This window comes from Podarcis melisellensis (genome assembly GCF_964234715.1).
Source record: "Podarcis melisellensis genome assembly, chromosome: 2".
NCBI lineage: Eukaryota > Metazoa > Chordata > Lepidosauria > Squamata > Lacertidae > Podarcis > Podarcis melisellensis.
Window position 1 is genome coordinate 74437977 of NC_138529.1, and position 27929 is coordinate 74465905.

Consider the following 27929-nt stretch of genomic DNA (forward strand, 5'->3'; position numbering starts at 1 on the left):
TAAGATTTGCTTTTTTTATTATAATAAAATTAAGACAGGAAAGAAAATAGAACCAGACTTGCCTTCACTTTCGGAATATAAAATATTCCAACTTTTTGTTTTATAAGGCAGAGCTTCAATAATACATATTCAGATTATATCAAACTTTGGAGAAATGTTAAAACTAATTCCAGAGAGGCAGTTTGTGTTGTTTAGTCTATCTTGTAGGATACGTATTTGCTGTGGTATGAATTTTTGTAGGTAAGATTACATGTGAAAATTAATCAAAATTACAACTCGTGCAGTGCCTACACATGACCCTACAAGGCAGAATCAAGAGTGTGCCTGCAATGAGTCATTGGGTCAAAGATAACAATGAAGAAAGCATGTTTCAACACAATACATTTAGCAACTGCCTCACAAGTTGATTGACATTTGCTACCGAGTGTGCTTTCCACTAGCACTTTTACATTCACACACACCAAAGATGTTTTTCTTTCAGAAGCACAAATTTAAGGACTTATTTAATTTTAACATTATTTTTTTAAAAAAAATTTTTACTCATTTTGGGTCCTGCATCACAGTCTTAAGTACGTTTCTCCAGAGGTATATCCCATGGCATTCAACAAAGCCTGCTCAGTAGTGTGTTTAGCATTACAGTGAAAGGAATGCAGAATTTCTAAAATGCAGCAATCCAATAGACAGACAATTTTAACTAACAACAAGAAAAGGAACAGACCCATTCGCTTTCATTAATCACAGCTTAAAATCACAGGTATGTTTTGGCCCCCTACAACTTTACTGCATTATTAAATGTATATCCCTGCCATACAGATAACAAACAGTTGCAAACTCTGGAGACAAATTATACATTTAACTAAAAAAAGGCATTGACTCTATAGAAACCTTTTAATTTGTTTCTGACATTTTTTTGAAACAGTGAATTGGCAATGTATGCATGCTTATGAGCAGAGAACAGAAGTCAATCCTGATTCCACAGAACATTTCATGAACATACTAGAAAACATATATTATAAAAAATACATTCAATTAAACAACCTTTTGGTTTAACTGTTAACATTTTGGACAACTCATCAAGGCTGAGGCCTGGTCTGTGTGAATCTTGCCTAGCAACAGCAAGCTTCTGTACTTCCTGAGGCTAGGATTGGTCAAAAACTGTTACCTGGCAACAGCAGAATAATCAAGTCTATTGACTAACATTGGCCAGAAAAATGTCTCTTCAATAAGAAAAAAAACTACATACCAAAAGTACTATTTGTCAAAACAGCACATACTAGATGTGCCCCTTAAACTAACACAACAAACCATTTCCCCAGTACAAGATGCGGTAAAAATGGCTATTTTAAAAAAAATACCCTGGCATAGTCCATAAAAGAAAAATGCACAGCATCTGTCAACATGCTACTCTCTTAGCAAATGTTTAACTCATTCATAATAATAATAATTTCCCCCAAATTTTGTATGGACCACCCTCAAATTATGTCTCCTACATGTCCAGTTTTCAAAACAGACAGCTGAACCATTTTCTAATTGTAAATCATAGAACATACTTCCTCAACCATAGTCTCATTATACTGCATAATATGAGTCAGCTGAGACTCTTACCATATCTCACACACACACACTTGTTACAGTCTTGCTCAAAATTTAGGTGTGATGAGGCCTTTATAGTGCAATCCTATACATTGCAATACCTCAAGCTGAAGGAAATAGGAACAGTCGCTTTTAGGCTTGATTTGTTTGCGTTAAACAAAATAAGAGATGTTTATAGTAAACAGTTATGTTCTTAATACTTTTCAAGTTTCAGTTTTACTGACAACAAACCTTATTTGTCCATATATATTCTTGTAATACTGTATCCTGGCTTTTGTTTTTACCAATTCTCCAGATAATCTTCCTGTTCCCCTATAAGGCTTTCAAAACATTAGCTTACAGCAGCCCTCAAAATTATTTTTAAAATAGTTAAGGCATCAATATATGAAAATCCTGATTTTAAACGAGGAAAACTCTCCTATGCTTATTTTATGCCTCTTCTATCCATTTTTACTAACAACTGTTTTAAGAATTACTGGTAAATCATGATATATAGAATACATGGAAAAAAATATCTCATTTTCTTCAGAGGTCCCAATGTAGTTAAGGGGTTTACTGCTATGTGCTACAAATAGCACTTTTTACAGGGGCCAGAGATGCTTGTCTAGATTACAATAATCTTATAAGGGCAGCAAAAAAAATAATTTAAATTCTTTTATAGTGCCTTCCAGGCTCAGGCACAATAAAGTAAAGCAATTCAATTCTAAAATGCGCCATAGTCCAAAAACAATTTTGCATGGCTACAGGACATTTCAGACAAACTACCTATTAAACACAGCAATTCACCAAGCTGAAGGATGTTTTGATGAGGCAGAGCTATCCCATCCACCAAGTTCTGCATGGTTGTCCTGGCATGGGGGCCGCCACCTCTGTCAAACTCCTGGCTGGGCCCACCTAAACTGCAGGTAAGCAAAAGATACCAGCAGCAGATACCTCCCAAATGGGGCATTCTGGTTTGTTACCAGAAATAGGCCTAATCCAATCTCTCTGCTGCACCAGCCTCATGCTGCCACAGCAAAATCCACCTCCCTCCCCCCCCAAAAAAAACCTTCCGCCCTGGCCAGTGCAAATAGCTGGACTCCAGTGTACTTAACTATTTTTGTGTCTTGGGATTAGAATAAAATTTGGGAGTAAACTAACTGTCAAGAGTTAAGAAGCAGTCAGGAGATGTGCACCTCCAATCTCTAAACTATAGTACAGTTCAATGTGACATTAGTGTAGCATCACAAGAGTAATGCCCAGTACTTTCCAGCTACTGGCTTCCACAAGTGAGAATTAAGCGTAATATTTGCATTCATATACCGGGCAGCAGCAACCTTCCGCTGTAAACTTACCAAGTTGCTTGCCACGGGTGTCATTTTGGTGTTTTGAACAAATGTATCAGCTTAAATTGCTGTGAATTACCTTGTTACCAGTTGTGTACCTTTCATGGACAGTATCACCTGTATATTATAGTAGTTACGTATTTAATTCTCCGTATATCTCCTCCATAGCAAATATATACATTTCATATACAGCCATACCTCGGGTTGAATGTGCTTCGGGATGAGCGCGTTCGAGTTGTGCTCCACGGCAACCCAGAAGTAACAGAGCACATTACTTCTGGGTTTCACCACTTGCGCATGCACAGACTCTCAAAATGACATCATGCGCCTGCACAGAAGCACCGAAACGTGACCCGCACACGCGCAGAAGCACAAACATGGGTTACATTTGCTTCTAGATGCGAATGGGACTCCGGAACGGATCCCATTCGCATCTAGAGGTACCACTGTACAGAAATTAGCCTGTACATGATTATTTTAGCACTTCTTTGTTATATCTTGACAAAATGTGTTTCCTAACAAAATGGATCAGCTTGGTCTCTGTGAAGAATATAGTGGCAAGAGTTGCTGTAAAACACAGTGCTCCCACAGCAATGTGAATTAACCTGGCCAGCCACCCTTTATCACAGCACAGGAACACCTACGAAGAAAGAAAGACAGAATGTTAACTTACTGTTTTAAGAAATATATTATTTTAAGTTACGGTTCATGCTCCGATTCAGAGATAAGACAGACCCGGTAATTCTCTTCACAGTAATGTGAAAACTAAAACCCAGTAAAGCCTCCCTGTGTTTATAAGATAGTTTAGGTAGGCCAAACAATCACATAAAAGCTAGTTTAGGTTCTGCAAACTTCTGTCACTCTGTTTTAGGGAATGGTGTTCCCTCAGAGACTGTTCATTAGCACCTTCATTCATGTTTCCACCAGCAATTTTATTCACCCAAGCATTTGAATCATCAGCTCACTCATTCATGTCTACTGATTGCTGCACCTTTATGAGTTTTATATTTTTGTGTGTGCATAAAAATAAGTTGTGCACTGCTATGATAAACTGAGTGAGAAGCGCTGGAGAAACTTTTAAAATAAATAATTAACACAAAGAAAGAAATAACATTTCAAAGCGTTAAAAAATTAATTCTCTACATGTGGGTATGTTTCAATATCTTATGCATATCTGTAGATATGCTCTGTGTACATCATAAACCGGAACTAACTTGCAGGTTACTTACTAGCAAAAAAAGGGACTATTAACTTGTTCTGGCAGAACAAAAGCACAAAGAAAAAGCACTACCCACCTCTGAAAAGCCCGTGGCCACTCCACAGATGACATAAACAACCAACAGCAACGGTGATATAAGGAGGCCCTTTAAAGGCTTGTAAGGGCTCTGTGCAAAATAGTTGTGGATGTAGCGGATGCTGTGTGCGATTCGGATCCCCATGTTGAAGCAGTTTGCAAAGATGAATCCTATGCTGCCTTGCCAATAGGTCAAGAAATAGGACATGCACAGAAAAACCAAGGACAAAGCGAGCATGACAAAATTGTACCTAAAAACAAAACAAAAAAGGAACAGTTCGTATGGTTTCAGTATTCGTCTTTTACGAGCTTGACAAGTTGCTTTCTAAGATGAATGAGATGGAGGAGGAAAAATCATTATCAATGGTAAAGTGCAGCAGACCCATATCTGGTAGCATATATGTTAAGGCTCAATTGTTAGTAGTTAAGAGATTTGTTTATGACTCATCAGCAAGTCACCAATGAAAATCTTCCCGTATCTATTAACTCAATAGATAGCCATAGATGAGCTACTATATACCAGCTTCCTATCTGTAATATGAGAATAGCAATAGAGATGGATCAACTCCCAACCACTGGCTCAGAAAGTAAGCTGAGCTACCTCCCACCCACCCCCACCCCCAAATTAGAAATAGATTGGCTTATTTTCTGAACTAATATGACATTCAAAAGTTGTCCACTTTCTCCCCTAGCCTCTTTAACCAGACAACTTATCCATCTGAGCAAAAGCAGGAGTGCTCCAGACATAGTAAGAGAGAAAGAGAGAGATTCAATCTCTTCCGCCTGCTCTTCATAATCATAATACCTTGAACATTCCGTTTCTGTCTACTTTACAAATATAACCACTATTATACCATTGATGTTATTATACTATACTGGGCAAAGAGGCAGGATATTACTTTCAATATTTTTATATATGAAATTGTGATTATTGTGACACTGGAGATGTAGATTAAAAAGTAATGGTCAAAACACATCTAATATTGTTACAAAGGACTTCATGTTTATTTTAGTGACACAATAAGCTGTTTTTAAATATAATTATGTTGTTACAAAATGTGCTTTATAAACATGAGTACACTGATATATATATATATATATATATATATATATATATATATATATATTACTGCACTCCCCAACTTGGTAGTTGTTCTTTCAGAGCAGAGGTAAATTTGGGCACCTGCTGCCACAGAAAGACTTGCCAACTTTAAAAGTGCTGCATTATAGCTAGAAAGGAAGAACTGGGAATACATGCTTGTGCACTCCTTTCAAGCTGAATCACTTGACGTTATGTGACATCAGGTGAATGACAGGTAAACATACCATTGTTAAGATTAAACATGATTTTGAGTTTAGAGAAAACAAACTATTTTAAACTGAAAAAGAAAGCAATAAGTTCTGATCTCCTCCTGCCTACCTGAAAGAAAGATGGGTAGGCACATAAACCTGGGGTATGTAACTCTAAACCAAGGTTGTGGAACCCTAGGCCTGGAGTCTGACTGTGGCCCTTCAGGGAACTCTGTCAGGTTCCTGGGAATCTGTCCAGGCCACAGCACTCACCACGAACAACATTAAAAACCCAATATGAAAAACAATTTGAAACAACTCCTAATCACATAAATACATCTGTTGGAGCCTAAAAATGTACACCTCAAGTGTATATTTAAATGGTTATTTGGTATCTCTTCTCATCTCAGCATTAAAGGTTTCTTCAGTTAAATAGCTACAAAGTTTTATTTCTAAAAGGAAATGCTCATAAATTCTTGAGAACATTGTTTATTAGTGAGATTACTCATGTGATAACTAGAGCAGCTAGTATCAAAATAACATCAATTATGCTGAAGAGCAGGACAAGGGTCTTAAAATTATTGTCTCTCAAGATTTATTTTTCTGCTCTGTGGTTGCAGGCTTATAATGGTATCTTGGGATGTCCCAAAACGAAAGTAAGCAGAGGTTGGATGACCATCTGTCGGGGATGCTTTAGTTCAGATTCCTGCATTGCAAGGGGGTGGAACTAGATGCCCCTCTGGGTCCCTGCCAACTCTACAATTCTATGATAGTTCAGAACATCGTCTTCCCCCTCTCCATTTACATTTAACTTGCAGAAATATTTTCCTAAGACACAAGATCCCTGCATATTATCCCAAACTTTATTCCAAATGAGTTCATATCTCTATTTGACACACAGTTGTACTATGTCAGACGGCTTCATTAGTTCACAAAGACACACATGTAAAGGAAATGTGAGCTAATAACTAATTCATGAAAATGATAAATGAGGATAAGTCAACATTGTACTGATCTTCGTCTAGAATGCTGTAATGAGCATCTTCAAGGATGCTCTCTTTCACTAGAGGATACATTTGCTGGTGCTGTAGTTTCCAATTAATCACATCTTACAAATCCACAGCCTTAAAAGTGCATTGTACTTGGAAAAAAGCAAATTTAAAATGAAATAACAAAAAAAAACTCTCTCTCACTCTCTCAGTCGCAGTGACAGTGGCCAGCAATTGCATTACCCTAAATATGTAACTCAAAATCTCAAAACAGCATCGAGCTCAACATTTGTTTTCAGCAATGTGACATTTCTATAAAGATAGGACTGAAAAGATCCTTCAGCTACTGCAACACAGAAGGTACCCCAAGCAAGCACAGACGTCTGTGGAGCACATGGCATTAGAATCTACACACTGAAGAGCTGCACTGAAGAGATGGCTCACCATGAGGCCAACCACAAGAAGAAGAAGAGTTTGGATTTGATATCCCACTTTATCAGTACCCTAAGTAGTCTCAAAGTGGCTAACATTCTCCTTTCCCTTCCTCCCCCACAATAAACACTCTGTGAGGTGAGTGAGGCTGAGAGACTTCAGAGAAGTGTGACTAGCCCAAGGTCACCCAGCAGCTGCATGTGGAGGAGCGGGGAAACAAACCCGGTTCACCAGATTACGAGTCCACCACTCTTAACCACTACACCACACTGGCTCTCCAGGAAACTCTGTCACAAGCTTTATAGGTGCTCTTATCTACCTGTGCCCTCCAGTAATATGCAGCTGTGTCAGATAGAAGCTAACTCAAGGACCACCTCTTTCCATATGAACCTACCCAGACCCTGAGATCATCTTCTGAAGCTCTTATTTGCGTGCCTCCTCCTCAAGAGGTTCAGAAGGTGGCAACACAAGAATGGGCCTACTCTGCAGTGGCTCCATCTGTGGTATGCTCTCCCCAGAGAAGTTCGCCTGGTGCCTTCATTATACACCTTTAAGCACCTGGCAAAAATGTTCCTTTTTAACCAGGCCTTTGGTTGATTTGATTGACATCCTATGCCCTTTTAAAATGTGGTGGGTTGGGGGGGGGCTTTATTGGTGGCTCACCAGTGCACAGAAGAAGAGTCAGACTCAGAACTTGAGCTAAGTAGAAGGAGGGACAGACTGCAGATGAGAACTGGCTGACAGTTGAGATAGAGTAGTTCGACTCCCCTTCCAGAGGAAGACAGTGTTAGCTCTCAAGAAGAGGAAGAGTTGGAAGGCAGCCAGAGAATTGCTAGGCAATCAGCAGATAAGCAGAGGTCTGAGACTGTGTCGAGTGAAAGTGCAGAGGGCAGCCACTCAGTCCCTTTTCTAGGAGACTGGATAAGAGGGCAACGGAAGGGGAAGAGGGGAAAGGTGGGAGTTTGGCATCCTTCCTGTTGTGGGATGGCCAATGATTCAGACTGACCAACTATCATCAGTGCGAGCAGGCAAGAAACCATGTTCTGGATGTGTCTTTTTGTTAATAAACGTACATTACTTATTGGGCTTGCTTGCCTGCCATAGATCATTACAATTGGGTTGGTTGTTTTTATTTTGATTTTGATTATGTGTTTTGTGGTTTTATATTTTGATTTTATTTTGTGAACCGCACTGAGACCTCCGGGTATAGGGCAGTATACAAATTCAATAAATAATAATAATAATCTAAGCACGTAAGGAGAATCCGCTGGATCAGAGCGGAGACCCATTTAATCCAAGACTCTGTTCTCACAGTGGCCAACTATGGCAAACCTACAAACAGGACCTGAGTGCAACAGCATTCTCTCTTGTAATAATAAGCACACATCTAGATCCGTAAGTACATATACTTAAAAGTATATTATTATTTGAACATAGGAATTTTTTTTAGTACCTACTGAATTCTTTCAATGCTTTTTATAGAATGCACCACTTTAAATCCCATTTCCTATGACAGTGAACAAGTCTAAACTATCAGCTAAGCAGGAATGGGAGAGTCTAGTCAGAAGAAAGATGAATAGCTCTGAAACAGAAAGAACAGAATATATGCATTCGATTTCAAAGAAATACCTATTCAAGAATCATTATAACCCACACCCTTCAGAAGGTTCCCAGGATTCCCAACAACATAAGATATTCAAATGTAAGCGCTTATTCCTCATATCATTACATTTTCTAGCAATGGGACACATCAAGCAGTTATCAGGCACATTATTCTGAGGTGTGTATTGTATAAAATATCCTCATACAAAGTTACATGCAATCAAAGAAATCAAAGAAATCAAAGAAAAGCTAAATCATAGTATGGAACTACGCCCTTTTTAAACTCACCTGTCCACTTCTTCTTTACACATAGAAGCAAATGTAAAACATTCTGTTACCCCATTAACAGCAAGCAGCAAGACATATAAACTATAGCAACGCAGGAGACTTGGCCCTGTGAAAATATTATGACAAGAAGATTAGTAAAATGAAACCCCACATTGCTGAGATCTGTGCATTAACGCAATTTAACATGTCATTAGTGAATTATAACAGCATCAGACTGTCAACTTGCAATAAAAAAAAAATCATGTTCAGAACAAAATATATCCCTACTGTTACTTGAGCAGCAAGACACAATGGCCAATATCCAATGCTAGTAATACTCTGAGAAGTTCCATTTGTTTTCATACTCTGAGCATGACTTAGTCGGAAATCACCTACAGTAAAACATTTTGTACTAAGTCACGGACAACATTTAGAATTTAGTCCAGGGTTGTTGCCACTCTTCTGGTGGGCCTATGACAAGCAGTTATAAGACCCAGTCTAGAAAATGTTGCCCTTTTTTGTTGCATTGATCCAACCAATATGAGGGAGACTGAGGTAATTTATTACCACAATACTTTGGAGAGCTCCTTGATTTCTTTCCCCACCCCCAGATCACTCTTGGCATCTGCAAAATTCAATATATATTCAAGAGAGGAAGAAGACCTTCCTTTCTTCTGCTTTGTTACCTTCCACTCAGTCACCTGGTCTCACAATTCAAATGGACATATGGCCTCCTCCCTTTTCACTTCAACCATGATGAATTATCACTTCTATATGGGGACTTTATTGAAATATACCACTGTACCCAATTCTGACTGAAAACTAGGGGCATGCACCAAATACAAAATTCAATTTCAATGCCACTTCAAGAAGTGAGTCAATTCAGTTCAGACTGCTTTGGAGGACACTTTTCACTTTGTGACTGAATCAGAACTTCACTTTAGAAAATGTGAAGCTTCATGCCACCCCATTGACTATAACGGGAGAATCAATAAGCAGTGACAGCTTATTTGCTTTTTTACAGAATTGGATGAACTTGACAGAAACAGGAGCAGTTTGTGAGTGGATGAAGCCTACAAAATATCAGGAAAAAATAGGTGCAGGGATGTTTGTGCAAGTAGACTTTAAGTTTTGAGTTTACTTAAGAGAGAGTGAGTGTGTGTGTGTGTGTGTGTGTGCGCGCGCGAGCGCGCGCATGTGTGTGTGTGAGAGAGAGAGGAGAGATATGTCATGGGGAAATTGGTGAAATGCACAGGGGATGAGTAGTCACATTTAAATTTGATATTGGAAGAGTGAAGATGAGATCTGCTCCATTGGGAATAAGGGTGAAATAGAAATTTTATTTACTTCTCTATTTTTTGATAGTGCTATCAATCTCAAAGCTCCTCCTCCTTCCCTCCCTGGCATTTTGCTTATATGGAGAGCTGGGAGGAAAGTATGAATTTTAAAAGACCCAGTGTCTATGTGCCTCTGAATTAGGCCTGGATGTTCAGGAACAGTCTGATTAGCTTAAAACCAATCTGAAGGGCTTCTGCTTTGCTTCAAACAGCTACCAAATCTCTCCAAAGCAGCCTGATTCAGTCTGGGTTCACAATTTCTCTGAAGTGAGTTCACGTCCCTAACTGGAACAGGACAACAATTCTTACTAGGAACCCTGCCACACAGTTTCAAAGGCCTTTTTGAAGACAGTATAGCAGCTTTGCTAATACAGATTGATCTTATGCATGTTTATCTAGATAAATAAATGAATGTAGCTGCTGATTATTTCCAGTTAACTGTTCTAACTGATAATTTTTAAAACCACAAAGTTCAAACTGCATGCCAGGAAGCCTGATCTAAGTCCAGTTCTGCTGAGAAGCAGCTTATAATATAGAAAATTAATGTTCCTCTATTAATCAGTATTGGATCAATTTTTTGAGGAATCCATCTTATCTTCTTTTTAGAGCTTTTAAACATTTATATCCCAATATTGTAGTGATTACTATCTTCAAGAGGGCTAAGTACTCAAGAATACAATGATTAACACTGCTGAAAAGAGATGTCCTGTTTCTCTCAGCACTAAAAGCGACATGCAAAATGTTATACTGCAACCATCCTAGATTGCTCTTCCATAAGGTATACCGTATTTTTTGCTCTATAAGACTCACTTTTTCTTTCCTAAAAGGTAAGGGGAAATGTGTGTGCATCTTATGGAGCGAATGCAGGCTGCGCAGCTATCCCAGAAGCCAGAATAGCAAGAGGGATTGCAGCTTTCACTGCGCAGCGATCCCTCTTGCTGTTCTGGCTTCTGAGATTCAGATTTTTTTTTTCTTGTTTTCCTCCTCCAAAAACTAGGTGCGTCTTGTGGTCTGGTGCGTCTTATAGAGCGAAAAAAACGGTACATAATGAAATTTCCGAACACAAGGAAAAGCACCATTTCTGAAACAGACATCGTAGGGCATGCAATGTGAATGGATCGGATTCTCTGTGTTAGTTCTTCCATGTGGATATAGTACTTTTATATATGAAAAGCAAACTGAGGAAGCTTTCACAAAATGAAGCTACTTTTCAGAAAGGCAGCTGCGATGTGACATTACCTGATCCCAAACTGAGCATTGAACCTCCATAAAGATCCAGTGCCAACTGGGAATATGCATAACCAAAAACTGTAATAGTCAGGCCAATCAGAAGCACAAGTTTCAACAGTGATTCTAATACAGCTGCTGCCATGGAGATATCATCCTAAAAAAAGAATTGCATTTATTTAATAGGCAAAACAAAACAACATATGCCAGATTACTGTGTTAAATTTATATATGGAATAATTAGATTTTACAATTCACTATTTTTACTTGGCTACTTAATGGCAAATTATAATAATTTTCAATAATAATTGTAGACTATTTGTGTCTAGAAGTATGAACATATTCAATAGCAGCCATATTTATATATCAAATGTGCTGCAAGTTCCAGACAGAACTTAATTAATCTGCACAAAACCCTTCATTAAATAGAAGATCAGGAAATGCCTGAGAATCTGCTGTGACAAAGGAAACAGGTTGACAAAAACTAGCTTCTAATGCATCAGAGAAGACCAAGAACACTAACACTTCTGGTAAATTACACAACAGTATGCAACTTCTACCTCTGCAGAAAATAATAAAAAATAAAAAATAAGAGATCGTACTGTATGATATAGAATATAGTTCCTGCACTAAAACTATGCTTAACTAGAGCATTTGATCCTGAACTCATCTAATACTTTATTTACAATACCCTCCTGTGAGATATATGAGCATACCTTAGCTTCTCTACTAAAAATAGGCACAGCACCTCTTTAGACACTAATAGCTCACTCCTAACCACAGTAAGTCCCATTCAAATACACATTCTTCAGTTGCCCCAAGTCCTTCTTTTAAACCATAGACCCCCCCAACCATATAATTTCAGTAGATTAACAAATATACACACCAGGACCACAGCATTATTTAAATTTACTGGTTTGTACTCAACCAACATTTAATTTCAACAGTTCTACTGTGAGTAGATATTCGCTGAATACAACCCATTATTTTTATTTATTTATTTCAACATGCATACTCGTTCTATGATAAATCTTACTCAAGGCTACTTATGAAGAAAAAATAGTATTAAAAACCATTCTTAAAAAAATGAAACAAATAAGACAACAGCTATAATCTTATCATCTATTTATCTCTGATAATGCCTGCACAATTAACTTTTATTCTCACTTCATCCCCCATAATTATCTGTTAAGCCTAGTATTTTGAAAGGATTTTATCCAATGGTACCCTGATAACAGAAAACTTATTGGTTTAGAGGAGGCTTCTGTCAGCAGAAAACAAAAGGTCCCCCCCCCATATATTCACCCTCCCCTCTGCAGCCCACATCACTTCCCCAAATCTGGTAGAGAGGACCCATTGGGGCAGTGTGGGATGTTTTGGAAGTGAAGAAAAGGGGCAGGCAGGTGAAAATAGCCTTCTCCCCATCAACAACATTGGCTCCAACCCCAGGAATTATTCTATTTGTGTAAAATGCCCAGTGAAAGTTGGCATATACTTATTTTAAATCAGTAAACGATATTTATCCTTCGCTTTAAATGTACATTTTCAGACTACGGAACAATAAGACTAATTTACCTGTTTTTGAAACCTGGTATCTTTTCCGCGTTCCAGAACCTTAGCAAAGTAAACATAAAAACTCTCCTCTATTGGCAAAAATATAAATCGAGCCGTCAGAGAACCAAGGTTGTTCACTATGTCATACACTCCTTTATAAATAAACAGAAACATCTAATTAAGTGTTTAATAGTAAAATTATTGCTTGGTTTAAAAGAAGGAGGAAAAAAATTAAATGGATGCAGAACTTAAGGCAACCGTTCCAGTACAAACATTTCTGCTTGCTCAACGGAACAATTTCCCCACTCTTTCCCCCCCCCCATGCATTGTTTTGAGGGTTTTCCTGGCCCTCCAGAGTGGAGTTGAGGGTGGTGTGAAGGGTACATGGGGGTAGAATGGTGGAAAGTCCTATTGCACTAGAAAGAGTCCTTGTGCTGGCTTCCACTAGCACAGGGGTGTCCAAGAGGTCAATCTACCGGTCGATCGTGGGGTGCCCTTGGTCGATCCAACAACTTTGGCTCATCCTCTCCCCAAATAGCTCAACAACTTTGATGAAGCTTTTCCAAAAAAAGCTCAACAATGGATAGATCACTGCCAGTTTCTTGGAAGTTGGACAGCCCTGCACCAGCAGAAGAGGTAAATCACTTTTAAAGTTCCAAACATAATTAAATGCATTTCCATATTCAAATTAAAAAGAAAGCTGCCACCTTTGCACTTATTTTATAGCCATTCATCTGCAGACTTGCCACATTTCTAAATGAATGTGAAATCAGATTACCATTTACTGGCCTTATTCACATGAATAAACTGTGGTTTAAAGGAGAGCATGAAAGCATGCTGGTTGGTGCAAACAAACCACAGTAAGTAAGCCAAGAACGCTTCTTCCAATTTCAAGAACCAAGGTAATATAAAAAAATGTCTTGCTTACCCTGGTCTCCAAAATTTAACACGTTCAGGAACGTCATGACATACCGTTCACCTACAAAAGTAATACTTTATATTAGTATTTATTTATCTTTCCATTATACTTACAAGCGGTTGCACAACAAGAAATTTCAAACTTATCCTGAGCACAAGAGATGTCGGACCCAGTGACTGCTATTCAGTATCACAAAATCAAAGAGCTGGTATCCATCTTGGAGGTCATTTACTCCCAGCTTGCTCAATGCAGAATCCGCAGCGCAGGATAGCACTATGCTGAATCTTGTATTCCAATTTCTCGAAAATTTCCTTTCTCCTGCGAAAGAGGCTTCCATTTTTTCCCCTGCATCGTTCTCAAGGTACTTCAGAATTTCTTTAGGATTTTTGTAGATTTCTCCAGGATTCTGAAGCCTCCATTTCCTGACCCCAAAATATCTCATAGGAGACGTTACTACATGATATCTTCCCCATAGCTTTTAACTGACATTTGTGAAGCTGGGGAAGTTGGCTGCAGAGATCAGTACACTTCCTGATTTTGTCTTTAATGGAAGAGCTTCCTCTAATCTTAAAAAAAATCTCTCTGTACTGATTCTTTCTTTAGAAGTAAAAAAGGCATCACTTTAAAAACAAACAGTTTTCAGGCACACAGTAGGCAGTCTCCCCACCCGCTTGCTCTTAGAAGGAAGCCCAGCTGTGGAAATCAAATGAACTTTTAGGAAGTACAGGCACTTGAGAAGGCTGCAAAATATAGAATGAAAGGACGGATGCTAATAAAGCACACCTTGACCATCTCAGAAGATAGATACCTGCAACAAAAGCCTGTGTTCTACCTGTAAGGATTTATCTCCCTTTTCTTTTCTTTTCTTTTGTTTATTTTTTTCAAATCTACTTTACTAAACCTTCTTAACATAATTTCCAAATGCGGTTCCTTCTCTTATTAATTGGTGGAAAATTGTTTTTAAAAGGAGGATTTTTCAGGAGGATGCAACTGCAGCATCCTTGAAAGATAACTATCTAGTTTCTGCTTAATTATCTCTAGTATAGGAGAGTTCACCACCTCCTAAGGCAGTGGGTTCCCCTGTCAAAGAGCTCTTACCATTAGCAGACTTTTTCTAATGCTTTGCCAAAATCTGCTTCTCAGCAGTTCCATCCCTGCATTTGTTACAGCCCTGCATTTTGGAGCAATAGATATTTGTAAACGTATTGCTAACCGCGTAAGGAAATAAAATAAGTTGAAAAATAAGATCTAAGCAAAGTGAATAATGTAACGACTTTACTACGACAAAACTTCTGAAGCTGTGGAACTACAGTAGAACCCTAGGAATGATCTGAGAGGTATCTCAGGTGATAGATACTTGAGAGGGGAAAGGGAGGGAGAGACAGCTTTTGTTAGAGACATCTGATCAATTATTATTTCAACATCAGCTCAGAGCCAAGTCCAATAATGATTATGAGCTGCTAATAAACTTTTACCGAAGGTTACAAGTGCCAATTGTACAATTTTTGGTCCATATGAATAAAGAGATATTATATACACACCATGGCATCATTTCACCATAGTGACACAATTCCACTAAGCATTCAGTGCATATCGGAATATTTAACAATGAAACCACAGCATGAAGGACTAAGGAGAAAACCCAAAGTAAGTATATGCCTTCCTAAATATTTTATCTACAACTTTCACATTCCGATGAATATGCAAAACCAAATTGGTATCTTTCAACAACAAACACGTTTCTCCTAGCTGTCTAAGCCCAAGCTATAAAAACAAACAATTCTGGAAACCGCAAAATATTGGGGGTAGGTGTTTGCAGAGAGGGGCTAAATTGATGTTGAAGAGGCTATCATACTCACCCTCTGTTAAAACTTGCTTCAAGAATGATTGCTTAAAGAAACTCCAAGTCAATTTAGCCTCTTCCCAGTTAACAAATTCCTGAAAGTTAAATAGATATAAAATTACTGTGAAGTATTGAAGGAAGCATTACTCCTAAGACATCAATATGACCTGTACACTGTGTACAAGATGCACGTAATACTATCTATTGCTGGTTCGCACAGGTGAACAACCTTGACATGGCACCCTGAGACGTATTCTAGGTGCAAGGATTATGTTGAAATGGCTTCACATATAATTCCTATCATGATTTCTACAGTCACAGCACTTTGGGAGATGCTACATCACGGCAACTGCAGCAGAACTGCATCCATGGAGCATCAGTTCATACAATACTATCATCCGTGAGAACTCTGTAACTGGCTACTCAGAATTACAAACCCAATAACCTTTTGGTACTCTGCTCAGGACTGTACAAGTTTCATGTAGCCCACAGGTTGTTACACTGTGGCCCTCCAGGCTGCCACAAAATTCCCTGCACAATTAGGGCAGGCGATAGTTAACCGCCACAAAGACATGGTTGGTTCAGCTCCAACTCCAGCGCTCCATCATCCAAATCAGACATAGCATACATTTTTGCACCAAGAATACAAACAAAAAATTCACTTGACTTTGTAGATAGGAACAGTTACATACTCCTCAAGCACATATCTCAGAACAGCAAGCTTCAGCTTTCTGATAAGCAAAGCAGACAGACATTTGTAAGACAAGGCCTTTTGAAGTGAAAGGTATTTAAATTATTTCAGTTGCCTAATTATACCTTGATGCCATGGCAGGATGCAAAAAACTATTGATATTAAAGTCTGCTCGAAGTGGTTTCTAGCCAAGTATGCTTTTCGAAATGATAATTGCTTGTTGGTATTTGATCACTCTCAATATTTTTGTGACCATTAAGCTTTACTCTGAAAAACAGTTTCGATGAAGCTTGCATTTTATTATATCAACTGTAATTGAGTAAGTACATGAAAGGGAGAAGCATGCAATTATTAGAAATATTATTTGCAGAAAGAAAAAAGGCAAATTGTTGCTATTTAGAGTTTTGACTGGAAACTTTCTGCTGCATGATATTACAGATCTGGTTAGGTACAATTAATCTTATAACTAATCAAATATTAAATTCAAGAATACAATCTAATATGCTATGTAAACCTGTACTCTCATTCTCTTATTCTGAACTGCAATTAATATTTTGCTAGTAAAGTAATCCAGGCAGCTTGGTCTCAGAAATGTATTCTTATAAATACTCATTATAAATATTTCCGTACAGAATATGGAAATTCCTCCTTATGTTATGGCTACTGCACTGTTAGTTTCCTTCACAAGTATGTAAGCTGTTTTTCAAAATTCCTAACAGAACAACCAAAGCAGCTATACTTCACTGCCATTTAAGCTAATTTATGCTTTTTCATAAAAGTCAAGTGTGCTGCTTTTTATCACAATACAGTGTTAATATTTTCTTTCACTTCCCTGCAATACCATCCCCACTAAGGAAGATTTAGCTAGGATCAGCTATAGACAAAAGCGGGTCAACTATATCTACTGTGCTATGAGACAAGAATAGTCTCTGGAGATTTAAATGTAATACTTTGGTTATGTAAATAGGAATTCTATGGAGGAAAAATTTAAATCTAATATTAGAGTAGCTGAAACTGTATTCTTACTTAATAAGGCTGGTTTACAGTAGTTCATTCCACCTCAGCCCTTTCCTCTCTGAAATATTTCAGAGTAGTTTTACAAACTTTATGCAAACCGAGCAATGTCAAGTTCCATTAAAGTTAGAAGGTCTGTTTTCACCTTAATATATTCAATGATACAGAGGCTGAAAAATGGGACCTTTATTTCTTTTCATGCATGGATTTCTTAACTATATTAAATTTAATCTCTGCTCCACAATTTATTGAATGTATTGTGCACCAGACGAGTCAGCATCTTCAATTCATGCAAGTCGTCTTTTATCAATGTATCTGGCACATATAATCAAAATACTGGGGATGATACTGTATTTTTTTAGCTGAAATATTAATTTAAGCATAAAGGTTTGTAAAGCTCCTTTTGAGATAATATTTTGGCTTAACGTAATGGAGTAAAAACGTGTATATAGAAAAACCTTATTTCATCCAGAGTGTTGGCTTCTTTTAAACATTTTTGCTTTGACTCACAGAAATAATGTATTATTATGGAATTTGTCAGAAGAAATTACACTACCTGTGGTAAAATGGCAGCAAGATATAGCAAAAGATGTAGGGAAATCAAAATAGCCACTATATCCAACATTCTAAGAAAACATTTTTAAAACAACAATTACATGGAAATTTAATATCTAGAGAAATTTGGAAATATAAATGCATATATTTAAAAGCTATGCTATGCTAAAAAGAAGACCATACAAAGTGAAAATACACACTAATATAAATTATGTAGAGACTTATAAATGTAATGCAAGAAATACTGGGATCCACACATGTTTTTGTTAAATTATAAATGTTGTTAAAATCCACAGGTTTTTGTTAAATTATATATGGGAAATTGTGAGTAGCTGGTGAACAGAGGCTACTCTATTGGAAATAGAAATATACCGGAATAATAGCTTCTAAATGAAAGTCAGAAAGTCTGTCTATAGACCATTTGAGGGGTTTTTTCCACTTTTCTATAATTTGAGGGGGGGTTTCCACTTTTCTATAACTGGTGCTACATTCAGAAATGTATTTGTTGTATGAATGAAAGCAACAACAGGGGAAATGCAACAGGGGAAAAGAGACTTTGAAAATGGCAGCATGCCACTGATTTGATTGCCACTAAGCAAGCCACCTATAATCAGTGGCGTAGCGTGGGTTGTCAGCACCCGGGGCAAGGCAAGTAATTTGTGCCCCCTAACCCGTGGATTTGTGCCCCCTAACCCGTGGGTTTGCACCCCCTAACCCTACCCCCCAGATGTTGCGCCCGGTGCGGCCGCCCCCCCTGCACCCCCCACGCTACGCCACTGCCTATAATGAGATTCACTATAAGAATTAACTTGGGATAATGGCTGTACATGATCATCATATTTTCTTGTGTCAAAATTATGGTGTCAGGGAATTGCCATCAGAGCAAGAAACGGAGGCAGGGCTCCCGAGCGATGCCGGAGAGGGGACGAGCAGGGGGGAAGGATTTCAACGTAACACCCATAGAGCAGAGAGGGAGATGGAGGAATTGGTGAAAGGGCTCCAAGACCCTTCCCCCGAATCTAGTGGAGAGAGCGCTGGGACGCCCCTGCCTTCCCCTTACTTGCGCAGACGCGTTCCGCGCAGAGAACATAGGCGGAGACTCGGGGTCAAACAGCTTCTATGCTGGAAGAGATTCAAGAGACGCCCACTCTCGGATTCTGCAAGTGACTAACAGGTCACGGAGGGCGAGCTCCGACCCTAAGCATGGTTGGGCAAGCAAAATAACTGAACTGAAGTAAGGTTACGCACAAGTAACCCCTCACACCCATTATTTATGGATAGTTGGTTTTTAACATAAAGCTGTTTTACTTACCCCATCTTGTCCAAAATTAGGTAAAACAGATATCATACGCGTAACTGGAAATGATTTTTTGGTTGCTTCAGGAGAACCCAGAAACATCATGAAATACATTATATAGCACAAAACCAGAACGCTGGTATATAGAAGCTGCAAGAACAAAACCTCATTAGCTACACAGCATACCATTTATTGCAGCATTTCCACTTCAGCAACAAAATAAATACCAGTAAAATTCAATTGCCAAGTACTCAGCTCCAGTTCAGACATGATGGCATCTCCCAGGCTTAAGGCCTCACAGCACTGGCACTGTTTGCATGAACCAGCGCCTCCATGTGGGGATTGCCTAAACTGCAATTGCAGTGGGCCTTTTTCAGACGGCTGGAACTGCAGAAACCTCATCAACAGAACACAGGTGACTGTGCAGTTCTCACAAGGCCTTTAAGGACGTGCAGTCCTAAATCAAAGCACTGAGATACAAGCAGTTGTAGAGGAGCTTAACATGCTGTTGACTGTTATCACAAAGATGCTCAAGGAACAATCTGGTATTATGATGCTCAGTTTATGTATTGCAATTCATAGAATCATAGAATTGTACCCTGAGTATCAGCTAGTCCAAATCCCAGCATTGCAAGAATATATAGCTGTCCCATACGGAGATCGAACCTGCGACCTTGGCATAATCAGCACCATGCTCTAAAGAGCTGAGCTATCCAGGCTCTGTAGTTACTTCTTGCACTTTTATCCTTACCATTAATCTAAATTAATACAATTAAGAAAATTCTCAAAAATTAGAGCCAGGGTTTTCATGAGTTCTATTTCAAGTTCATTCCTGATCCTTTCCACACCAGTTTTTGTGGGGGACTTAAATGGACCAGAAAAAGGTCAACTTCTTATAGTTTTTTCCTCCTAAATTAACAACACAATTCTATATATGTCTACTCAGTTCACTGGGGCTTACGCCAAAGTATGCAAGTAAAGCGTTGAAGCCTAACAGTCCAAAATAATATTTTCTTTATATGCTTAACTGAAATACAACTGACTTTAAACTGATCTACCCAACAGCCTTATGAACCATGTATAATGGGTCGATTTTAAGTAAACATTTGTTGAATAAAAGTGCATTTGTGTATGACTATGCCCCTGATCTGGGACACAGGTGGCGCTGTGGGTTAAAGCCTCAGCGCCTAGGACTTGCTGATCGAAAGGTCGGCGGTTCGAATCCCTGCTGCGGGGTGCGCTCCCGCTGCTCGGTCCCAGCGCCTGCCAACCTAGCAGTTCGAAAGCACCTCCGGGTGCAAGTAGATAAATAGGGACCGCTTACCAGCGGGAAGGTAAACGGCGTTTCCGTGTGCAGCTCTGGCTCGCCAGAGCAGCGATGTCACACTGGCCATGTGACCCGGAAGTGTCTCCGGACAGCGCTGGCCCCTGGCCTCTTGAGTGAGATGGGCGCACAACCCCAGAGTCTGGCAAGACTGGCCCGTACGGGCAGGGGTACCTTTACCTTACCTATGCCCCTGATCTGACATTATCTTAAGCTAGCCTAATATTGGGATACAGGTACTAATAGTGTGGACTGCAACATTGCTTTTATCCATGAAAAACTGAAGGGACCAAAGCATGGAAGCTATAGCAAAAATAATGTTAATTTCTTCAACTAAAAATTATTATATCAGATCAAAGAGACAATAGTAAAAATTGCAGAAATCATACCTGGGCCAAAGAAAAGATGTAAAGCCCCCAGTGAGGATATGTAACTACTAAAATAACTGTCAAAAAGCATTTGCAAATGATTGAGAGACTTTCAGCAATTACCTACAAAGAATATACAAAAAGCATGTTAGACATAGACACTATGTTCCTAATGGTAATTCTTACATGTGTTGGCTTCAAAAATCCTGTGATCAGATTTTGCATTTTAAACATCTTTAAGAATGTTTAATTGTAATAGTGACAAATAGTCTCTGCAATTAAGCCTATTTTCATAAGAGGTAAAGTTTAGTATGGCATGTACAAGCCATACTTAAGCTGCTGAGCAAGGTTTGAATACAACACTAAACCATGGTTAAATAAACCATGGTTTAGCATTGTGTACAAGTCAGACAAAGTACCGTATTTTTCGCCCTATAGGACGCACCGTCCCATAAGGCGCACCTAGTTTTTTTGGGGGGTAATAAAGGGGAAAAAATTATTTTCCCCCCAGGCGCGGGGCTGGGGTGGGGGAGGCCCGCCGGAGCTTCCCCTGACCCCAGCCCCCAAACAGACAGCTCTCTGCAAGCCGGGGGAGCCCAGGGCTGGCTCCCGCCGCTTGCGGAGAGGTGCGCGAAGCTTGGATGCGCTGAGCTCAGCGCGCCCAGGCTTCCGCATGCACGCACCTCTTCGCAAGCAGCGGGAGCGCTCCCCCCGCTTGCGGAGAGGTCCGCGAAGCCTGGACGCGCTGAGCTCAGCGCGCCCAGGCTTCCGCATGCAGGCACCTCTCCGCAAGCGGCGGGAGCGCTCCCCCCGCTTGCGGAGAGGTCCGCGAAGCCTGGACGTGCTGAGCTCAGCGCGCCCAGGCTTCCGCATGCAGGCACCTCTCCGCAAACGACGGGAGCGCTCCCCCCGCTTGCGGAGAGGTCCGCGAAGCCTGGACGAGCTGAGCTCAGCGCGCCCAGGCTTCCGCATGCAGGCACCTCTCCGCAAGCAGCGGGAGCGCTCCCCCAGCTTGCGGAGAGGTCCGCGAAGCCTGGAGAGCTAGAGGGGTCTGTGCGCACCGACCCCTCTCGCTCTCCAGGCTTCAGCGAAAGCCTGCATTCGCCCCATAGGACGCACACACATTTCTCCTTCATTTTTTTAGGGGAAAAAGAGCGTCCTATAGGGCGAAAAATACAGTATTTATATCAGCTCCTAAATCAATACTTAATATAAGACAATGAAAAAAATGTTTTATTGTTGTACATCACGCTCTCCAAATTTAGAGTGAAACTGGCTCTTTTAAAAAAACAAACACTAAACAGCTTTTTTTTAAAAAACGATTCACTGCTTCATTCATCAGTCCATATAAATATATATATATATATGTCACATTAATAAAAACCCAAACAAGAACAACGCTGCATGCATCTTACTAACCTTTAGCCTTACAAATAAGTGTACTTGGGCTAAAACCCAAAAAGGTTCACCTAGAAGTTCAATTACAGCGGAAAGACCAAAGGCAACCACTCCAAAGTTGTAGTAAGGAACAGCATTTTCATCAGGAACTTCAAGTATATCTAGCCAGACCCAGCCCAGGAATACAGACCAACACACGCCCAAGGGGACTCTATGAAAGTTGAAAAGATGAATCCTTTAGATAGTATCACATGTTGTCCTTTTCTCTGCAATTTTTATAAATGAGCTGGTTTTGCAAGCCAGGAGTCCAAATAAAATCAACATCAAAAATATGTGCATCTGTTTTCTGTACATCTGTATTTATAGGCCAGTTCTAAGTTACTTACACTACCCCTTAGAATGCATGGGTAATTCATCAGCCATCTTATTATTTATACCCTGCCCATCTGGCTGGGTTGCCCCAGCCACTCTGGGTGGCTTACAACAAACATAAAAACATCATAGAACATTAAAAACTTTCCGATAAAAATACTTGATTCCTCAAGAAATCTACACTTTTCCATTTGACAAAACCCCAACCCCTACATCAATCTAGGGCAGCTTTCTGCACACTGACTTAGAAGCTACATCAACCCCCAGCTGTGCTTCATGTAGACATGGTAGTTAATATATGCATTAGATTCTCATGAAAAAAGAGTTAAATCCCCATAAACGCAGCACCGCAGATAAGCTCAAATATTTCATTTGCAGTTTAGATAGGTACTGAGTTATTTACCGGTAAGTATTCCATTTTCTGGGGACTGAGTAGCGCTGTGGGTTAAACCACAGAGCCTAGGACTTGCCAATCAGAAGGTCGGTGGTTCGAATCCCCGCCACGGGGTGAGCTCCTGTTGTTCGGTCCCTGCTCCTGCCAACCTAGCAGTTCGGAAGCATGTCAAAGTGCAAGTAGATAAATAGGTACCGCTCTGGCAGGAAGGTAAACGGCGTTTCCGTGCGCTGCTCTGGATCACCAGAAGCGGCACAGTCATGCTGGCCACCTGACCCGGAAGCTGTACACCGGCTACCTCAGCCAGTAAAGTGAGATGAGCGCCGCAACCCCAGAGTCGGCCACGACTGGACCTAATGGTCAGGCGTCCCTTTACCTTTATTCCATTTTCTACCTTAACTAAACCAAAAAACTAAACTGCTCACTCTTTTATTCATTCATGGTTTGAAAGCAAGAGGCTGCCTTACCTTTTCAAAAGTACACGTAAAACTCAGATAAATTAAACGGGCACTTCGAAAGGATTTAACCTTTCTGAGATTATCAGAAGTGCTACAAAGTGAAACTAGGATGGCCACCTGTCATTCCAGGTATCCTACCTGTTCCCTTAAAATGTAGGGAGCCAAATGAGCCAATGTATCCTATATTACTTCACTGCCTGCTGTAGAATAAAGCTTCCTACAGCAAGTGGAGCATCTGCTTTGAATCTTTGAAAATGCAAGTATGAGCTCCAGGATGACAGGTGAAACCCTTGCCAGAGAAAATAAATTAGGATGGTAGTTTTTTGGTTTTACTATGTACTTAAACATAAGAGGTGAAATGGGGGAAGGGTTAACTGAGCGAGCTAATATGAGTAATTAATTTGAGGATTCCAATGTCTTATTTAAACATACATTGTCCACAAAAGATTAAATGTTTTGGTCCAGTTTCTCCTTGTACTTCCACTCAGACAAGCTCTTCGGAATGCCTCTCTGGCTAAGAAAACAACTGTAGAATAAAGCAGCATCAGCCTAAACGTTTTAAAAAAGGAAAATGAGTAATTTCAGTACAAGATGAACTGTCAACGAGACAAAAACTTCCAATAATAAACAGCACAGAAGGTTGGGTTAACCAACCAATCCAAATTTTGTTTGTCCCCATATAAGTGGTTGGGGGCAGGGAATGCCAACAGTTACAGTAACATATCACCAAATGCAAAACTATACTGCTGCCTCAGACAGACAAATGTTTCAGCAGTATATTTTGTATCAATTATTTTTATATGTTAACATTGTTACTGGCATTGTTATAACAGTACCAACAAGATAAAACAGCAGCAGCAACATAAGAACAGTACAGCATGCAAGCAACTTCAATATTTCATTTCACTGCTAGCAAAAAGAAAAGAAAAACCAAAGAACTTTGCAGTCCAGAAGACAGATGAGATTTTCAATAAAAATAGATATATGTTTCAAAACTAACATTCGGTGGAATGGGAATGCCCGCCCCAGAAGAACACCATGAGAATATAATAAAAATCAGAGAGGTACACACCACACATCATATTTGAAGAAAGACTAAAAATTACTGAATCTCCACCCAAGTCATAAACTAGTGCATAAACACAGCACTCTCAATAGTACTATAGATTTGCATACTAGAGGATGGAAATTCATTTGTCCAAGAAACTGAATCACAAATTCAGATTTGCATTTAGACAACACAGCAGACATTAATTCAACTAAACCATTCAAAATGTCTCTTTGCAGCATCCCTGACAAGCAAAAAGTTAAGTGGAGTAATTTACTTTGTCACTGCCCAGGTTTAAAAAGAAATCAAATAGAACAGAATATAATGAGACAAACTGCCATAATTTGGAATCATGAATCACTCATACCTTAAAAGAAACAGATTACTATTTATTACCTTACATTCACAATGCCAATGATTTCCTTTGAAACATATCGTAGGGTAAAAGCATTTAACCCAAATGTAATTAGGCGGAACAGTATCTGTAAAAAAAATAATTAAAAAATAGAGTGAAACAGGAAATAAATTTACACCAGCTTTCAACTCATGTAAGCAAAATCAGATTCAAGGAGCAACTTATTAATTATGTAAACTGGAAGTCTTGAATACAAATTTCACCTCAGCCATACTCACTAAGGCTGCAATATGATAGATTTACATCAGGCCCACTGAAGTTAACACAGCTTACTTCTTGGCCTGTATAGCATTGTAGTATTATACTCCTAACTGCAGTTATGTGAAAGCAAGCCCAACTGAACAGAATGAAGCTAACTTCTATTTTATTTAGTATTAAATGACTAGTACTTATAATAAACTTCTAATTTATCATTTGTAGTGTGCAATACTTAATTGCAATATATATGGAATCTTTAAATATTTTCATTATTGTTGCTTTTATACTAGTTGCTCAACTTTTCTGGATCCTGGTTATTCAGCTAGCTGGCAAACCATTCCCTTCTTCGATGCCATTGTTTGCTTCCCATCTGCAAATTTGTAGACCAATCCCTTACAGTATTTGTAGCTTTACCTATCATTTTTATATATGCAGATTGTTTCTGACCTCAGTTTTCTCTTCTATGACATTCACGGGATTCCTCACCATAGTTCACACAAAAGACTAAACCATGGTTTAGCAGGAAGAAGACAAGCCATCAGGAGCATGACAAAGCTTTGCTCTTACACTTCCACTCTCCATCTGCCAATTTAGCTTTCCTTTAAAAGACTCTCAAACCAAGGGTTATGAAGTTGGCTTCTTAAACAAACATGGTTTGTTTGAAACCAAGCTCTGGTTCATAGGTAACACTAAGTGAAGATTCTTCAAAACCAAACTAAAATCAAAATTCGTCCTCCCAGCCACATGGGAGGAAGCGGGACATGATCCACAACTTTAAATCATGATTTAGCATTTCGTGTGAACTTGGCCCTGTCTGCCCATGCTCCAACCTAGAGTATAACCAGCAGCATAACTCAAACTTAGGAAAACATAGACACCTTTTATCTTGTATAATAATTTTGAGCATGGGAAGACAGCCATGTAGACTACACAACTACAAAGATTCTATGCAGGTTCCTCTCAGTACCATGCTAGGCAGGACACTTAGATCATCACTTGAAAGTACATCAGGGTTTGTTTGATTTTAATTTAGAGTAGGTGAGGAAAGAACAGATTTTCCTCAGGACTGAAGAGTGTAGGGAGAAATTTGTTCCTTCCCTGTCCAGCAACAATCCCAGTGAAAATCCACCGGATGCCATTAGTCCTGGGGAAAATGGTCTCCACTGTGTGCATATATATAGTTGTGACCGGAGGCTTCTAAAACCACATTCCTGAAATGGAAGTCACTTTATTATTGCACTCATATCCCAACTTTCATTCAAGGAGTTCAAAGTGATGTACGTGGCTCTCCTTATTAACATCATAACAACCTTGTAAGGTAGGTCTGGCTGAAAGGTGACTTAAGTCAAGGTCACCCAGTGAGCGTTATTGGCCTAGTGGGAATTTGAACCTAGGTCTTACTCAGACACAGGGAACCAAACACTAAATAAACAATCTATTTATGCTGAGACATACAGAAAGCAAAGAACGCAAACATGAATATAAGGAACAGTCCTAAAATCACATGATTTTGTGTTGTTGATAAACAGCTCTCTCCTGGATCCACTGGATGCCATTAGTCCTGGGGAAAATGGTCTCCACTGTGTGCATATATATAGTTGTGACCGGAGGCTTCTAAAACCACATTCCTGAAATGGAAGTCACTTTATTATTGCACTCATATCCCAGGATCATACAAGGGACTTCTAGTCCAACCCCTGCCAGGAATCCTCTTCCCAATGTGGGGCTCAAACCCACGACCATGAGATTAAGAGTCTCATGCTCTACCAGAGTGTTTCTCAAACTCGAGGACCCAGCTGTTGTTGCACTACAACTCCCATCATCCCTAGCTGGCTGCGCCAGCGGTCCGGGATGATGGGAGCTGAGGTCCAACAACAGCTGAGTACCCACTGAGCAAGGTAATGTGCCATCGCCGGCGAAGGGTCTTTTATGCGAGGGAATAAAGATATGTGGATGTCTCTCTCACACGCACATCTAATAGTTTGGAGCTGGAAACAGGTGACAGGGTGCAAAAGCAAGCAAGCAAACCAAATGCAACCAAGCCAGAGGGGTGGCCAGTGAGTCCGTTGCGCAAACCTCTTGCAGGGAGGAGGCAAGCAATTCAAACTGCGGGAAGAGGCATCCCTGACTGGGTCGAGAGGGCGTTTCTGCAAACGAGTCACCGAAGAGAAGCCAGGGAAAGGGACGAGGCTAGGGCTGAGCGAGCACCGCCTCGCCTCCGTCCTCTGCCACGACGGATACCTGCAAGAGGGCGCTGGAAGAGGCCAGCCGGCTGGTCTGCCGAAGCACGTCCTCAGAGCCCATCTTTGCCTTTGCCGCCTCCACAGACAAGCCCTCCGCCGCCGCCTCAGCTGGCGCGTGCACAAGGGGAAGGCGCTCCCCGTGGCCCCGCCAGCCTCTTTTCCTCCCTTCCTCTTCCTCTCTCCCTGTCCTGCTACCCGGCGAGCGCCGCTTCCTAGTCAGAGGGCGAAGCCCAACATGGCTCCTCCCCGTCGCGCTCCGAGCGCGTCAGCCCAAAAGGGGAGGACGAGAAAGAGGCGGCCGCTCGGCTTAGTTACAGCTTCGACTAGCCGGGATGGGGTGAGGCAGGAATGCTCTGCCTGCTGCTCGTCTGCCATAACTGGGGAATGCGAGGAGCCACGCTGGCAAAGCTGGAAATGAGCCCCCCTCCCGCTGCCGCCCCATCTTTCTGAAGGCTCTTGGCGCGCAAAAACCCCGTGTGTCG

The 27929-nt window shown here is 40.1% G+C and overlaps 1 protein-coding gene across 3 annotated transcripts; it reads right to left on the minus strand.

Annotated features, from left to right (window-relative positions):
• RFT1 (RFT1 glycolipid translocator homolog) lies at positions 1-27579 on the minus strand. Of its 3 annotated transcripts, XR_014165797.1 has the most exons (14): positions 27446-27579; positions 24988-25073; positions 23976-24092; positions 22341-22530; positions 20943-21044; positions 19245-19379; positions 15689-15767; positions 13839-13889; positions 12932-13062; positions 11369-11513; positions 8814-8919; positions 4214-4463; positions 1821-3558; positions 1-1785 (listed from the first exon to the last, which is right to left on the minus strand). XR_014165797.1 is itself a non-coding variant. In XM_081901208.1 (13 exons), the coding sequence occupies exons 1-13, from the start codon at positions 27506-27508 to the stop codon at positions 3391-3393; spliced, it is 1623 nt and encodes a 540-aa protein (XP_081757334.1). In that variant the 5' UTR covers positions 27509-27579; the 3' UTR covers positions 1-3390. The 3 variants fall into 3 exon arrangements, 2 of the variants coding, with proteins under 2 accessions (XP_081757334.1, XP_081757335.1); XM_081901208.1 differs by having other exon boundaries at positions 1-3558; XM_081901209.1 differs by having other exon boundaries at positions 1-3558; positions 24993-25073; positions 27446-27504.
• Positions 27580-27929: the final 350 nt, after the last annotated feature.

Coding starts and splice junctions, on each gene's coding strand:
- RFT1 (XM_081901208.1), bottom strand. CDS start 27,508: ATGGGCTCTGAGGACGTGCTTCGGCAGACCAGCCGGCTGGCCTCTTCC. Junction 25,074..27,445: donor CTTCCAGCGCCCTCTTGCAG/GTATCCGTCGTG, acceptor TTTTTTTTACAG/ATACTGTTCCGCCTAATTAC. Junction 8,920..11,368: donor AATGCTCAGTTTGGGATCAG/GTAATGTCACAT, acceptor ATATTTTCACAG/GGCCAAGTCTCCTGCGTTGC.